This window comes from Cottoperca gobio, chromosome 1 (assembly GCF_900634415.1).
Source record: "Cottoperca gobio chromosome 1, fCotGob3.1, whole genome shotgun sequence".
NCBI lineage: Eukaryota > Metazoa > Chordata > Actinopteri > Perciformes > Bovichtidae > Cottoperca > Cottoperca gobio.
Genome location: NC_041355.1, coordinates 13,608,829 through 13,625,626, shown reverse-complemented (window position 1 = coordinate 13,625,626; position 16,798 = coordinate 13,608,829). Strand labels below are relative to the sequence as shown.

At 39.2% G+C, this 16,798-nt stretch overlaps 3 protein-coding genes and 1 long non-coding RNA gene across 6 annotated transcripts; 3 read left to right on the top strand and 1 right to left on the bottom strand.

Annotated features, from left to right (window-relative positions):
* The first annotated feature begins 2,219 nt into the window (after window positions 1-2,219).
* Window positions 2,220-4,621, top strand: LOC115008741 (lysozyme g-like). Its single transcript, XM_029432518.1, has 5 exons — window positions 2,220-2,370; window positions 3,509-3,586; window positions 3,772-3,992; window positions 4,097-4,247; window positions 4,334-4,621. Exons 1-5 carry the CDS (start codon window positions 2,367-2,369, stop codon window positions 4,468-4,470), a joined length of 591 nt encoding a protein of 196 aa, XP_029288378.1. The 5' UTR covers window positions 2,220-2,366; the 3' UTR covers window positions 4,471-4,621.
* Window positions 4,622-4,996: 375 nt separating this feature from the next.
* LOC115008731 (lysozyme g-like) lies at window positions 4,997-7,741 on the top strand. The gene is made up of 6 exons (XM_029432508.1): window positions 4,997-5,143; window positions 6,145-6,225; window positions 6,358-6,438; window positions 6,628-6,848; window positions 6,949-7,099; window positions 7,186-7,741. The coding sequence occupies exons 2-6, from the start codon at window positions 6,216-6,218 to the stop codon at window positions 7,320-7,322; spliced, it is 600 nt and encodes a 199-aa protein (XP_029288368.1). The 5' UTR covers window positions 4,997-5,143; window positions 6,145-6,215; the 3' UTR covers window positions 7,323-7,741.
* Window positions 7,742-7,863: 122 nt separating this feature from the next.
* On the top strand, window positions 7,864-10,138 carry LOC115008748 (uncharacterized). The gene is made up of 3 exons (XR_003832333.1): window positions 7,864-7,995; window positions 9,193-9,273; window positions 9,762-10,138. It is a non-coding gene; the product is annotated as an uncharacterized LOC115008748 (long non-coding RNA).
* Window positions 10,139-10,441: 303 nt separating this feature from the next.
* On the bottom strand, window positions 10,442-16,772 carry LOC115008709 (zinc finger protein Gfi-1b-like). 3 transcript variants are annotated; one of them, XM_029432481.1, is made up of 6 exons: window positions 15,638-16,772; window positions 13,672-13,897; window positions 13,121-13,365; window positions 11,634-11,750; window positions 11,330-11,495; window positions 10,442-10,861 (listed from the first exon to the last, which is right to left on the bottom strand). In XM_029432481.1, exons 2-6 carry the CDS (start codon window positions 13,865-13,867, stop codon window positions 10,683-10,685), a joined length of 903 nt encoding a protein of 300 aa, XP_029288341.1. In that variant the 5' UTR covers window positions 13,868-13,897; window positions 15,638-16,772; the 3' UTR covers window positions 10,442-10,682. The 3 variants fall into 3 exon arrangements, with proteins under 3 accessions (XP_029288341.1, XP_029288334.1, XP_029288325.1); XM_029432474.1 differs by having other exon boundaries at window positions 13,672-13,892; window positions 15,638-16,771; XM_029432465.1 differs by lacking the exon at window positions 15,638-16,772 and having other exon boundaries at window positions 13,672-15,204.
* Between the last annotated feature and the right edge of the window lie 26 nt (window positions 16,773-16,798).

The window sequence follows — 16,798 nt, the reverse complement described above, 5'->3', positions numbered from 1 at the left end:
TTTGTGCATCATCAGACAATGAAAATGAAAGATTATGGTGTTTTTCACGTGGTCTGGAATAGAAATAAATCACAGGTTCAAAAATAGTCATTACTACTGAAAGTGACTTACATTAGAATCACTCTGAATAATGTAAATGGTAAATTGACTGCTTTTATGATCACTTAAAGCACTTTACAATGTCAGCATTCACCAATCCACCCACACAGAGTCAGAGGTTACCATACAAGGTGCACATCAGCTCATCAGTAGTGATAACCATTCACACACTCACACAAGCAATTTGGGGTTCAGTATCTTGCCCAAGGACACTTCGACATGCTGACTGCAGGGGCTGGGGATCGAACCACCGCCCTTCCGACTGGTGGATGACCTCTCTTCCTCCTGAGCCACTGCCGCCCAATGTTCAGGGTAAAAGAATGAATATTGCCTCAGCAGATTTCAGTACCTCGTCTGCAACATATCAGGGAGACTTGTGTGAAAATCTCAACATTCATCAAGTCAAAGGGAGTTTCCAAGTGGAAATGTGCACATATCATGCAACACGCTTTCTGAAAGTTAAATGTACTGCTTTGCCTGGTTTACAGCCTGCCACAACATTTACACATTAAAATGTATAACAACAACTAGACCTATGTTATTTATTTTGTTGAGTTATGTATCAGAATCAGAAATCAGCCGGGTGAAGCAGCCTCTCGCTGAAGGAGCTGCACAGTGTGGACAAAGTGTCCTGGAGGGGGTGGGACATGTCCAAAAGAGAGGACAGCTTGGCCGTCATTCTCCTGTCTCCCACCACCTCCACAGTGTCCAGAGGGCTCCCCAGGACAGAGCTGGCCTTCTTAACCAGTCTGTTCAGTCTCTTCCTGTCAGCAGCCGAGATGCCCCAGCAGACCACTCCATAAAAAATAGCAGATGCCACTACAGAGTCACAGAAGGTCTTAAGGAGTGCCCCGTGCACTCCAAAAGACAGGCCAAAAGGCAGATAAAGCTGCTCTGTCCCTTCTCAAACAGAGCAGCTGAGTTATCTGACCAGTCCAGTTTATTGTTCAGGTGAACGCCCAGGTACTTGTAAGATTTTACAATCTCAATGTCCGTTCCCAGGACGTTCACTGGTGTTGGGGGGGGGAATGATGGCGCCTCCTGAAGTCCACCACCTGCTCTCTGGTCTTCCCTGCGTTGAGCAGGAGGTGCTTTCTCTGGCACCAGAGGGCAAAGTCCTGTGTCAGCTCTCTGTACTCCTTGTCGTCCCCATTAGAGATGAGGCCGACAACAGCAGAGTCGTCAGAGAACTTCTGCAGGTGACACTTTGCTGTGTTGTGGGTGAAGTCTGCAGTGTAGAGGGTACTTACATTATCAAGGTAACGGTTGTATCCTCTTTGTGCGTGCGTCAGCGTTGTGATTGTGATAAATCCAGTTCAAAGTCCAAGCAACAAACAAAAGCAAAAACTGAACTGATAACACAATTAGTTTCAACTAAATCACTTTCTTATCTTAACCTCATCACTCCACCAACTATTTTCAGTTTCACTTTGAGCTTTAAATGTGTTATTTGACCTGCCTGCCTTCACACCCTTATTGCTTATTATCAAATAATGCTCATAATAATATCTTTCAAGGAATTGTTTCAGTGCTATTCAACACTGTGTCTTTTGTATTTCCAGCCAAGGAGACGAGTGGCGGATCACCGACATCTGTTTGCAGTAAGTGAGTTGTTTTGGATGATGATCAGGTCCTCATGCTCATGGATGGTTTATGGGACAATGAGGCCCTGAGCACAGACGTGTAAAGGGACCCCAATCCCTCTTAGAGGTGGTCATTTTGTGTCTCTTAGTCTTTTTGTTTCTTTGTATTTTTTCTATCTTTGTAGTCTTTTTTAAATCTCTTTCTGGCTGTTTTTCATTTCTTTTTGAGGAAAGAATAAAAATGAAAGAGATTTATGTGCAAATATCAACATTTTTCAAATTAAAAGGTTTATCCTAGTGGACTTTGCACATACTGTATCATGCAAAATGCTTTCTGGATGTTACATTTACTGCTTTGCCTGGTTTACAGCCTGCACAGTAAGCTATTAACTGAGAGGAATAAATAAATGCCCTGCACTAGTTACAGTCAGGGAGGGCTGTTTCTTTGAAATCACATGCTTTCGCCTGATCGTTTCCACTTACTTCACTGGCAAACCACCGACGCCTGTTGCATAAAGGCCCTCTGCAGGCGGGAATTAGAATAGCATTCAATTCGAAACTGAAATTAAACATTCAGAGTATAAAGGCGTCCTATCCTGCATGTTTGCACAAAGGAGAGGACAGAAGAGACATTGTGTACATCTCTCGCTTTCCAGTTTCAAGGGGACCATCTGAAGAAGAAAAATGGGTGAGTGCTGCTTGTGTTACTTTACTGTTGACACAACTTTCAGCTTTGACCTGACGTGTAGCCTACTGTCGTAACACACGGTTAGACCGCACCTGTCTTTTAACTTTTTGGTAACCTGTACTTTTGTAACTATTTTAGCATACGTGCTACACATAGGCAGTGGTAGACAGGAACACAGTACATTTACTCAAACACTAGCTACTTAAGTACAAGGTTGATGTACCTGTACTTTATTTGAGTAGGCTATTTCCATTTTCTTTTCACTTCTACTCCACTACAATTCACTGTCAGATATCGCACTTTTTTACTACATTACTTGTATCTGATAACTTCTGTTAAATATATAGACTAATATTTAACATTTAAGCCTGCGCATTAAAATGTATAAAAAAACAACTTGACCTATTTTTATTTAAGGTTTCTACCGATTTGTGTTCCTGTGTTCTTATGTTTAAGAGAGGGTGCGACCTGTGCGGATAATCTGCTCCCGGTAAAATTTGGATCTGGATCTTAAGTTATCCGAGAAACAAGCTGAGAAAACGTTAGCCGTGAGTTCGCAGCCCCGCCATCCTCTGTCCACCGAACTGCGTTGGAGAAACAGAGATTTGTAACGAGAAACTGCTTTATTCAGCGTTTTTGACGGTTTTAATCACCGGGTCCGTTTGTCATGTCAGAGGAGACCTTCGCAGATAATTCAGCTCCCGTTAAAAACCTCCTGAACGAGGAATAATGTAGGAATACTAACCGGGAGAAGTGCAAACACTAATAAACGCCCCTGGTTGCAACGTCACCAGACTACGTCTTTTGTTATGGTTTTGATTGAGATACCCCTGGTGGCAGAACATGACATATTGTACGTTTAGATACTTTTGCACTTTTACTTAGGTACCTTTTTTTAATGCAGGACTTTTACTTGTAACAGGGTAGGCCTACGTCTACACTGTGGTAGGCTATTACTACTTGTACTTCTCTGAGTACTTTGTCCAGCACTGTGCAAAGACTGCCTTTCACTGTGGCTCTTGTTTGTAAATATGCTTTGGTTTGTAAAGTCCCTTAAAGTCCTCATACTATAGCCTATGCTAATGTTGATTTGTGGGTGTGTTGATGATAACTGATCTACTAATCTTACAATTTTCAGGTTATGCAAACATAAAGGATGTTAAAACTACTGGTGCCTCTGGGAGAACAGCTCAGCAAGACACGCTGGGATACTCAGGTAATCACTGAAAGAAACACAGGAGCTGATTTGATCAAATATTTTAGAAAAAGTAGTCATGTAGCCTTCATTTAAGCATCTCTGTGTGTATCTCCAGTGTTTCTTCATCCATGGATTGACAGGGAAATAGAAGCCTTTGTTGCACTGAAGCCATATTCTTGTTCTCTGTTTTGATTTCTCTAAAGGTGTGAGGGCATCTCACGCCCTGGCAGAGACTGATGCCGGCAGAATGGAAAAGTACAGGTCTAAAATCAAGTCAGTGGGAAGTCAATGTGGAGTTGAACCAGCTCTCATTGCTGCTATCATCTCCAGAGAGACCAGGGCTGGAAGTGAACATGTATTACATAACGGCTGGGGAGACTATGACTCAGCCAGAGGAGCATATAACGCCTGGGGACTGATGCAGGTTGTAATAAATTCTACTGTTGGCTTACTGGCATCCTCTCAGTAGAGCCTCACATTACAATACAATAACAACCGTGTTCATCTCATTTAATTTCCATTCCTTAGGTTGATGTTAATCCAAATGGAGGTGGACACAAAGCAGTTGGTGAATGGGACAGTGAGGAACACCTGCGCCAAGCCACCGGAATCTTGGTTTATTTTATCGATCGTATCCGCAACAAATTTCCTAACTGGAGCAGAGAGCAGCAGCTGAAAGGTTTGTTTTACTGAATAAGTCAACTCACACAGGCAGCAACTCTCTTCTGTGCTTAGCTTCGTTCTGATCTGTGTTTATCTCCACAGGAGGGATAGCAGCCTACAATCAGGGGGATGGAAATGTTCACTCCTATGATAACGTGGATGAAAACACAACTGGTGGAGACTACTCCAATGATGTTGTTGCCAGAGCTCAGTGGTACAAAAGCAATAAAAACTTTTAAACCTGCAGCTGCCCACAAGCTCCTAAAATCATATGTGAAACATTGTAATGTTTATCAAAACTTAAGTTAAATAAACATAATGCAAAACAAAACCATGTCTGTAATGAGTGCAATATGAAAAAACATCCAGACGTTTTTCAGTGTCCTTCAAGCCATGAATTGTCTGTATTTGTGCACATATTCAGGGTATTACATGTTCTGCAACAGCTCCCCTCCTCTGATAAGTAACCAAGTAAGACATTTACAGAGAAGCCATCAGAAGTTGGGCGTTATTGTTCTCAACAGGAAGGAAACATCCATTTAGCGAGTTCCTGCTTTCCTCAACGTTGGACTTTTGTGCATCATCAGACAATGAAAATGAAAGATTAAGGTGTTTTTCACGTGGTCTGGAATAGAAATAAATCACAGGTTCAAAAATACTCATTACTACTGAAAGTGATTTACATTAGAATTACTGTGCACATATCATGCAACACGCTTTCTGAAAGTTAAATGTACTGCTTTGCCTGGTTTACAACCTGCCGGTCTGTTACCCAGAAGAGGAGGAGGAAGTCATAGCTAAACTGAAAGTAAACAAACCAGTATAAATAGCCATATCCTGCACGTTTGCACAACAATACGAGCAGACTGTTACAGCTCTCACTTCCAAGGAGATCACCAGAAGACGAAACAGGTGGGTGCTTGAGTTAATTTACTGTTGATACAACTTCACTTTCAGCTTTCTATTGTTGAGATCACTTAACCTGTAACACAAGTCTAAACTCTCTGTATTTTATTCTTTTTATTCGTACTTTTGCAGCTCGTATAATATGTAACATTTCCAACTTGAACTGTCAACCTCTTTGTTCAGTTATGTACTTACATTATCCCGAAATTATTCCAACAAATTTCAAACAGTCAAATCCGTAATTTTAATCAAGGTAACGGTTGAATCCTCTGCGCGTGCGTCAGTTTTGTGGTTCTCATACATTTACTTTTTTATCCAGTTTTAAGGACATTTTTACGATACTCTTTTTAGATAATGTGCGTTTCTATTAATATAGATTTCAATTATCGGACATCTGGATTTTAAGAGAAACAAGCCGAGCAGCATCGGAGAAACACTGATTTTGAACCTGAACCTGCTTAATTCAGTGTTAATCACCAGGTCCGTCTGTTTTAGAGAGGAGGAGACCTCTGAGGATAATTCGGCTTCCGGTAACAACCTCCTGAATGATCAACAAGAAAGCAATACTTAAAAGGGAGAAGCTGACTGCAATTACTGCAATGCACCAATCTCAGTCTTTTGTGATATTATATATATATACAGATTTTGCACCACATTAATGGTAGCAAACTGCTTTCAATGGGCTGAGAAATGAATGAATGAATTCACTGCAGTGCCACCTCTGTGTCAAAGCTACTTTTCTACAATAGTAAATCTGTGTACAGAAGAGAGAAAGTAAAAATTCCCTGCCCCCACATGACAACAGATCAGCAGATAATACGGACACATCCTGTGGGAAAGATGAGAACGTTTCTCTTATAAACTGAATTTATTGGCCATTATATTTAATATTGACACACATTATTTATTAATCACACTGCATTTTCAGACTCAACCCACTTTGCCTGTTACAGACAGTTGGGGCTATTTCCTTTAAATCAATTCTTTTTTCTTTCCTTTCCCCCCAGTCAACTATCCAGGCCTGACGAGGGAAGGCAGGAACAGACTCGTAGTCTCAAGTAAACGAACAGAGGAGAAGATGGGAAATGGTAAGAGCTTGTGTTGTTCATCTCTTCTGCTGATGGGACTTAATTTTCAATGATGTGATTGTGATGTATACGTATATAAACCGATAACCCGGCTGACTGAAAACTAATCTATTTTAATAAATTGAACATTAGCAGGTTATGGCGACATCATGAATGTCGAAACTTCTGGTGCCTCAAAGAAAACGGCTCAGCAGGACAACCTCAGCTACAAAGGTAAACGTTGCAGTAGAGAAACACAGGAGCCGATTTGATCAAATATTTTAGAAAAAGTAGTCATGTAGCCTTCATTTAAGCATCTCTGTGTGTATCTCCAGTGTTTCTTTATCCATGGATTGACAGGGAAATAGAAGCCTTTGTTGCACTGAAGCCATATTCTTGTTCTCTGTTTTGATTTCTCTAAAGGTGTGAGGGCATCTCACGCCCTGGCAGAGACTGATGCCGGCAGAATGGAAAAGTACAGGTCTAAAATCAAGTCAGTGGGAAGTCAATGTGGAGTTGAACCAGCTCTCATTGCTGCTATCATCTCCAGAGAGACCAGGGCTGGAAGTAAACATGTATTACATAACGGCTGGGGAGACTATGACTCAGCCAGAAGAGTGTATAACGCCTGGGGACTGATGCAGGTTGTGAACATTCTACTGTTTTACTGGCATCCTCTCAGTAGAGCCTCACATTACAATACAATAACAACCGTGTTCATCTCATTTAATTTCCATTCCTTAGGTTGATGTTAATCCAAATGGAGGTAGACACGAAAAAGTTGGTGAATGGGACAGTGAGGAACACCTGCGCCATGCCACCGGAATCTTGGTTAATTTTATCGATCTTATCCGCAACAAATTTCCTAACTGGAGCACAGAGCAGCAGCTGAAAGGTTTGTTTTACTGAATAAGTCGACTCACACAGGCAGCAACTCTCTTCTGTGCTTAGCTTCGTTCTGATCTGTGTTTATCTCCACAGGAGGGATAGCAGCCTACAACATGGGGGATGGAAGTGTTCACTCCTATGATAACGTGGATGAAAACACATATGGTGGAGACTACTCCAATGATGTTGTTGCCAGAGCTCAGTGGTACAAAAGCAATAAAAACTTTTAAACCTGCAGCTGTCCACAAGCTCCTAAAATCATATGTGAAACATTGTAATGTTTATCAAAACTTAAGTTAAATAAACATAATGCAAAACAAAACCATGTCTGTAATGAGTGCAATATGAAAAAACATCCAGACGTTTTTCAGTGTCCTTCAAGCCATGAATTGTCTGTATTTGTGCACATATTCAGGGTATTACATGTTCTGCAACAGCTCCCCTCCTCTGATAAGTAACCAAGTAAGACATTTACAGAGAAGCCATCAGAAGTTGGGCGTTATTGTTCTCAACAGGAAGGAAACATCCATTTAGCGAGTTCCTGCTTTCCTCAACGTTGGACTTTTGTGCATCATCAGACAATGAAAATGAAAGATTAAGGTGTTTTTCACGTGGTCTGGAATAGAAATAAATCACAGGTTCAAAAATACTCATTACTACTGAAAGTGACTTACATTAGAATTACTGTGCACATATCATGCAACACGCTTTCTGAAAGTTAAATGTACTGCTTTGCCTGGTTTACAACCTACCGGTCTGTTACCCAGAAGAGGAGGAGGAAGTCATAGCTAAACTGAAAGTAAACAAACCAGTATAAATAGCCATATCCTGCACGTTTGCACAACAATACGAGCAGACTGTTACAGCTCTCACTTCCAAGGAGATCACCAGAAGACGAAACAGGTGGGTGCTTGAGTTAATTTACTGTTGATACAACTTCACTTTCAGCTTTCTATTGTTGAGATCACTTAACCTGTAACACAAGTCTAAACTCTCTGTATTTTATTCTTTTTATTCGTACTTTTGCAGCTCGTATAATATGTAACATTTCCAACTTGAACTGTCAACCTCTTTGTTCAGTTATGTACTTACATTATCCCGAAATTATTCCAACAAATTTCAAACAGTCAAATCCGTAATTTTAATCAAGGTAACGGTTGAATCCTCTGCGCGTGCGTCAGTTTTGTGGTTCTCATACATTTACTTTTTTATCCAGTTTTAAGGACATTTTTACGATACTCTTTTTAGATAATGTGCGTTTCTATTAATATAGATTTCAATTATCGGACATCTGGATTTTAAGAGAAACAAGCCGAGCAGCATCGGAGAAACACTGATTTTGAACCTGAACCTGCTTAATTCAGTGTTAATCACCAGGTCCGTCTGTTTTAGAGAGGAGGAGACCTCTGAGGATAATTCGGCTTCCGGTAACAACCTCCTGAATGATCAACAAGAAAGCAATACTTAAAAGGGAGAAGCTGACTGCAATTACTGCAATGCACCAATCTCAGTCTTTTGTGATATATATATATATATATATATATATATATATATATATATATATATATATATATATATATATATATATATATATATATATGTATGTATGTATGTATGTATATATATATATATATATATGTATGTATGTATGTATGTATGTATGTGTATATATATATATATATATATATATATATATATATATATATATATATATATATATATTTTATATATACAGATTGTGCACCACATTAATGGTAGCAAACTGCTTTCAATGGGTGAGAAATGAATGAATGAATTCATGCAGTGCCACCTCTGTGTCAAAGCTACTTTTCTACAATAGTAAATCTGTGTACAGAAGAGAGAAAGTAAAAATTCCCTGCCCCCACATGACAACAGATCAGCAGATAATACGGACACATCCTGTGGGAAAGATGAGAACGTTTCTCTTATAAACTGAATTTATTGGCCATTATATTTAATATTGACACACATTATTTATTAATCACACTGCATTTTCAGACTCAACCCACTTTGCCTGTTACAGACAGTTGGGGCTATTTCCTTTAAATCATGGTTCTTTTTTCTTTCCTTTCCCCCCAGTCAACTATCCAGGCCTGACGAAGGAAGGCAGGAACAGACTCGTAGTCTCAAGTAGACGAACAGAGGAGAAGATGGGAAATGGTAAGAGCTTGTGTTGTTCATCTCTTCTGCTGATGGGACTTAATTTTCAATGATGTGATTGTGATATATAGGTATATAAACCGATAACCCGGCCCTCCCCTGAAGCGGAAGCACTGGAATATTTGTGTTTCTTATCACTTAATTGTGAATTATTTCCATATTTTTAAACTATATCCTTTATTTGTGTAATATCCTAACCCAAGACTAGACTTACTATGTCTGTGGTGCTTTTACACCTTTACTCCAAATCAGACATGTTTCTGTGGTTAAGACACGAAAGACTGACATGATGTTATATATTATATATGTTGCTGTGCTATTTGTATACTAACCTTCTAAATTATAACATATAATTACAAAATATTTAGTTTGAAATCATTCCACGTTGTCAGCTTTGAAATATGTGACAGTGAAGTCCCTTGAGCTCCTCTTGCTTTGTACATGTGTTGATGAAAACTAATCTATTTTAATAAATTGAACATTATCAGTTTATGGCGACATCAAGAAGGTCGAAACTTCTGGTGCCTCAAAGAAAACGGCTCAGCAGGACAACCTCAGCTACAAAGGTAAACGCTGCAGTAGAGAAACACAGGAGCCGATTTGATCTGACGATGTATAAATAATCACAAAGCTGTCATGTACAGTAAAGTATGCAGCCCCACTGTCGACATCTTCATCATCATCATCATCATCATCATCATCATCATCATCATCATCATCACTATCATCATTGAACACCTGCCTTAAGGAGATAAAGGCTTGGATGAAAGAAAATTTCCTTCAACAAGACATCCTCCTATCGGGATTTCAAGCGGGAGCCTTCAAAAGAGATGCAGAGGAGCATATAACGCCTGGGGACTGATGCAGGTTGTGATACATTCTACTGTTTTACTGGCATCCTCTCAGTAGAGCCTCACATTACAATACAATAACAACCGTGTTCATCTCATTTATTTCCATTCCTTAGGTTGATGTTAATCCAAATGGAGGTGGACACAAAGAAGTTGGTGAATGGGACAGTGAGGAACACCTCGACCAAGCCACCGGAATCTTGGTTCATTTTATCAAGCGTATGGCTTTGCCATCGCATGATAACAGATCTTCAGAGAATATGGAAACAATCATGTGGGGATATGAACTGAATCCTCTTTAGTAATGCCATTCAGTATTTTGTTACAATTCACATGATGACGTTTATTATGTTTGGTCTTGACATGTTAATTACAATAAATCACAAATAATAGTAACCTTCTTGCATATAAATATATTTTGTTAATATAAAACACTGTATTTAATATGAGAATAATAGTTGGTACTGCTCGGAACAAGTAGTCAACACAGTCAGTAGCTTTTTGTCCTGAATATGTTTCTGCTGGTTATGAAAAAAAAAGGCTAAAGATGTGTAAGAGTCAGCGGTCGGTGCAATGGTGCTCTTGGTGCTGCCGAAGGTCTACTTTGTGCTGGAAGCCGTAGAGGCAGCGAGGACAGCGGTAGGGCCGGTCGTCCCTGTGTTTACGGCTGTGGGTGATGAGGTTGGAGCTCTGGCTGAATCCCTTCCCACATATCTGACACACATGGGGCTTCTCGCCTGCCACACAAACACAGCACAAGTTATTTGACATATTTAAATCAGTGGATTGCTTTGTCCAACCAACATTTCAAAACCCAAACATATTCAATGTACAATGACATAAGGACATTTGAGAGGCTCAAACTAATGGATATTTTGCTTAAAACATTAAAGGAATAGTTTGACTTTCTTACTGAGCGTTAAATGACAAGACTTATATTTGTTTGCTAATTATGAAGTTACAAATAGATAATAAAAAGCAAGAAGGCAATGCTAGTTTATTATAGCCCACATCAGCAGTTAGAGTGGTGATGTGTTGTCAAGATATAGTTAGTTATAGACACACGTGGTTCCCGGGCTAATGAAAGCATTAGCAATTAGCACAAGTGATGTATGGAAAATGAAACTGCTGCAGTCCAGTTTACTAATTCCCTATGAATGATTTCAGCATAGGAAAAACAGCCAAAGGGGAAAACATAAACCCACCGGTGTGTATGAAGGTGTGTTTCTTCATGTCAGACTTCTGATGGAACCTCTTGCCACAGTACTGGCAGGGGTAGGGCCGGGTGTCTGAATGTATGAGCAGATGAGTGGAGAGGGTGGAGGAGCGCTTGAACACTTTTCCACACACCGTACAGCCAAACGTCCTCTCCTAAAACAGCAGACACTGTAGTTATGGATTCTGGAGTGTGGCTACATGGATGTACAGGTGGTACTCTATATGTGCATGAAATTGATTATTTTAGTGTGAGATAGTAACATAATTTATAAAAATAAAAGTGCTGCTGACCTTGACCCTGGATGGCGACAGCTCACTATCGGCCCTGTTAGACTTGCCGTGTGCTGGTGCTCTGCTTCCATGACTCTTGCATATGTGAGTCTTCAAACTTGAAAGACATGAAAATATCTGCAGAGACAAGATGAACCCAATTTTAACACATTTCAGACTTCAGGAGAGTGGAAGGTGGGAAACTCCCTCTAGAAATAAATGGGAAACCAGGTTAAATGTAAAAATGTTGACACTTATGCTGACTATTTTTTCAGTTTGTCCCATTTCTGGTTTTGTCTTTTAACTTCCGGTTGCTATAGCTGGCTACAGGAAACGTGTAGAGAAAGCCTTGGTCCTGATTAGCCTAGGCCTACTATACATTTCCTCCAAAGCTGAGACCACATGTCCACATTTATGGGGAATTATATTTATATTGGTTAAAAAAAAAGACTTCCACTCCTGTAGCTCAACTAGTTATGTGTTTCAGCAGCATATTATTTGATGTTAAAATTTCCAGGAGCACTGATACTTAATTTATCAGTATGATGATACATATTAAGTTAGTAACATTTGCAGTTGCCACAAACAATCTCTAAATCCCACTAATCCATCAGCCTCAGCTGTAGGCCTACTTTGTGTTTAGTGCTAATTAGCATTAGCAAGGGGCATGCTAACATGCTAAACTAAAATGATGGATATTGTAATCATTATCTCAATTTAGCATCAGCAGCATGTTAGCACGTTGACATTAGCATTTAGCTCAAAGCACCCATGTGCTTAAGTACATCCACAGAATCATGAATATGTTTGTAGACTTTTAGTTGTGTTAACTAATTAAATCGTTTACTTTGTCATTTTTGCAGCGTTTGAAGCGTTTTTAGTCTGGCATATGTTTTGTTTTTTTACCATATGTTTTATAGGCTATTCATATTATTTGATTATGCTTTTTTTATAAAGGTTTTATTAATATGTCAGCCCACTCTCACTCGTCAAAATGGCACAGGTTGCGTGCAATCTGTACTTTAAAGGCAAATTGTACATGGAGTTGATAAGCAGACCTGGTTTCACTCCCAGTGAGTCAAATATGGGTGCTTTGTCAACGCCGTTCGGCGTCAGAGCAAGTGACTTGCAACATCATAACTGGTGGTGGTGGATGGATCAAACAAACACAACCAGGACACAGCTGTTTGTGTCCTGGGTGAACTGAAAAGTCAACGTTAACTTGTTATAAGTTGCGTTAGCTGTGTGACGTTGTAATTTGACCTCAAACCTTGTTTGTTGCTGAATGCTTATTGTGTTGTAGGCCTACTGCCGTATTCTAACAAAGTTTGGACTCAGCTGTTGTTCTGCTCAACTTGTAATGACAATAATGTTAATTTAGCTCAACTCAAGTTGTATCTTTTAGCTTTCTTTTTCTTTAGAACAAATATAAATGATAAAGTAGTTCTGTGTCTTCAGACTTATTGATGGTCTATAATATCATGTAATGTAATGGAAGGATTCCATACTTTGCTACAGAGTGGACACTCTTGTCTTGCAGCACTGATCTTCACGTAGTCGCTGCTCCTGGTCTCCCTCAGGATGTGAGGGTGCTGGCTCAATTCTCCAAGTCCCACAGACAGTTTGTCTGGATACCCTGAGCTCACATGAGGTCTGGACCATACTGCTGGTGTGAGAGGGCGAGACTCCACTTTTTCCACAGGACTAAAAGTATTGGAGTTGACAGGACTGCAGGGCTCAGCAGATCTACAGTCTGAGTACAAAGACAGACAGGTACGTTTACTGGCTGCTATTGATACAACCTTCTGAAACTTTGGATTGATACACTTTGAATAATTGAATAGCATAAATTAGATCATCAGAATAATGACGCCCTGAAGTTATCATACAACAAATAAACAAAACAATTTATTCTGTGTCCTGTCTTCTGCTTTGAAACCATCACTGCTGCTCACTATGAAGTAATCTAGGAAGCGTTTTGTGTATTTCTGTCTCGCTCGACATGCTCGTGATAAAGGCCTATCCAAATAAACAAACATGAAATAGCTCTGTCACCCACCATAAGATTTGGGACTGAATGGCTGAAGGTCACTTCCATTAGAGTGGCTTGCAGCAGGCTGCAGCAGTAATGCGATGGGCAGTGCTTTATTCTCTGGCGTTACTGATGTGGAGTACTCCAGGGATGTATCCCAGGACCTCGTCTTGTTTCCAAGGTGGTGCAGCCCTCCTCGCTTCACCAAGAAAGAACGAGGCATCACGCAATAGGGAGGAAGAACTGCTCTACACTCGAAATCAAACAATAAATTGAATGCCAGTGTTAGTAATGACATTCAAATGTACAGTTTGGAACAGCCTGTGTTGTCACACAGACCAGATAACTAATTTATATTTTTCTTATCTAAATCGTAATAATTACACATTATGAAATTAGTACCTCTCTGCAGCAGTAGTTCTTATGTACCACACAATACACTAAAATGATGGAGGGTTACACATGTTTTTTGTATTGTCCAAAAGAGGGCAGCAGAACTGTACATTCAATGGCTTGTTTCCTGCTTGAATCAGTGTAAACACTGCTTTAACTTGTTGCTTAATAATCTGTTAGAGAAAAAATTGGATCAGAAAGGACTGAATGTAAATTATAATGTCATGATTAGTTACAGATGATATAACATTCGTGTTTTTCTGCCACCAATGTTTACGTTGCATGAAAATTAAAGGCCATTTATAAAGTGACAGTGAAGTTAGCCTTCTTGTTTCAGTTGTTGTTTCCGCTTTCTTCTCTGCCAGCTTTGCCCGTTTTTTCTATCTCTCCAGACTGGATGTTGAACTGTGATCTTGCACAGATTCTTTAGCGCAGAGGTGCTCTACACGAGGTTGTGTGTTTTGGTCTGATAATTGTTCCCGCTTGGCCAGTTTACCAGCTGTTACTGAGGATGATTAGTCAAAGATTATTTTTGTTCTTTTTTGTTTTTAAAATGTTCTGCTTCACAAAATCCGGTTGGCCTGTCAGATGACCTTTCGTCAGCAGTAGATTACTTGACACTGAAGGCCTTGTTACTGCCGAGATGTTTCTCCCATGTGTGGAGCTTCAGTTAAGCTACATTCACACTGCAGGTGAAAGCGAGCCAAATATGTTTGAGACTGACATTTAGACCTAAATTCACTGCACTCCTAGTTTGTGACAATGTGACACAAACAGTCATATCAGAATTGCAAATATATCGCTAACTGCAACACATTTCATGACTGTGGTCGAGCAAAGGTGAAGCTGTGGAGGACAGCGAGGTGTTAAAAAAACAAAAAACTGTGACATGTTTAAAATAATTTAAATGAACAGTGAAATAGATTGAGAAGCTTTTCTATCTTCACCTAGTTTAAAACTTACTTTACTACTTTTCACCAGGAATTGCACCTTAATTTGCGTGTGTAACAATACAATTGACGGGTTCTCTTTGTGCTTTATATTTCTTTTGAACGCGTTTGTGATAGCTCGTTAACAATTGTGTTTATGAATATTGCGATATTCACTATAAGATAACAACTGACTGATTTTATATTTAAAAAACGATCTTGTTTCAGGCAATTTGTACTTATCTTTTACTTTCCCCTCTATATAATAAATGAAACAATTAATAGAAACATCCACATAGCCACATGAGAGAATCACAAAACAAGGTCATTATCTGATATTTAAAAAAAGTTGATTTGTAGCATAGATCAGAATCAGAATAATTTTTCTTGCCATGTAGGTTTTCACCTACAAGGAATTTGCTCTGGTTTCGTTGGTGCATAAATATAAAAATTAATTAATAATTTATTTAACTCATTATTAAATATTTCAACACTATGAGTTTGAGCCTTCTATTTTCTAACAATACCTTTTGGATCAAGAACAAATCTACATCAGCCCAAAATAGTTTTATTTGAATTATTATCATGTTTAAAGGAAAAACATTAACAAATCAAAACTGTAGCAGCTTCTATTTTAGCAGAAATATATAAATAAACATGGAAACACTCACCAGATTTGTGCATTCCACCAGTTCTTCTTAACGTCTCAAACTTCACACCACTAATTTAATTGAGATAAAAATCTTATAAGACGATGTGAAGTCAGTGTGTCACATCTGAGGTCAGCCTGGATTGTGAGCCGTTGATGTTTTCTGCAGGTCGGTGACGAGGAAGTGCTTCAGCTGTGACACCTCTGAGCCGACCACCACACGGCTTCCTCACACAGCAGCACTTAATATGTCCAGCTCTACTTAAAAAAACGTTTTGGTTCAAATTGTGGATGGATATGTTGCAGTGGTGCACAAACTAAAGACAACATCAGATTAATCTAGGGAAGACAGATAAAGCCGATACGAGAGGAAGAGGTTGGTGGATGACTTCTTCAGAAAGTGTTGACACACTATGTTGACACGGTTGGGTTACAAAATAACCTTTGAGGTCAACATTTTTAAAAGCTGTCTGATGCAACAGCAGACTTCCTTGAATAGTATTGAATGAAAACTCACCATACATTAATCAGAAAGAGACAGCAAGAGGAAATGTGAATACATGTGTTGTGCTGAGCCTGAAACACACACCAACACTTAACAGGTCACTAAATGTGTATTAATCCACTGCTGAAAATAGTCCCAATCAAGCACATTGTTTACTTAGTAAAAGTTTTTTAATCTTTGATTTATTAGCAAGCTAACGTTAGCTTCGTCAGTGAGTTCAGTAGATTTATTAGCAAGCTAACGTTAGCTTCGTCAGTGAGTTTAGTAGATTTATTAGTAAGCTAAAGTTAGCTTCGTCAGTGAGTTCAGTAGATTTATTAGTAAACTAAAGTTAGCTTCGTCAGTGAGTTTAGTAGATTTATTAGCAAGCTAACGTTAGCTTCGTCAGTGAGTTCAGTAGATTTATTAGTAAGCTAAAGTTAGCTTCGTCAGTGAGTTTAGTAGATTTATTAGCAAGCTAAAGTTAGCTTCGTCAGTGAGTTTAGTAGATTTATTAGCAAGCTAACGTTAGCTTCGTCAGTGAGTTCAGTAGATTTATTAGCAAGCTAACGTTAGCTTCGTCAGTGAGTTCAGTAGATTTATTAGCAAGCTAACGTTAGCTTCGTCAGTGAGTTCAGTAATAGATATGCAACAATTACTTTAATTAATTAAAACTGGGTCTAAATATTCAGTAAGAAC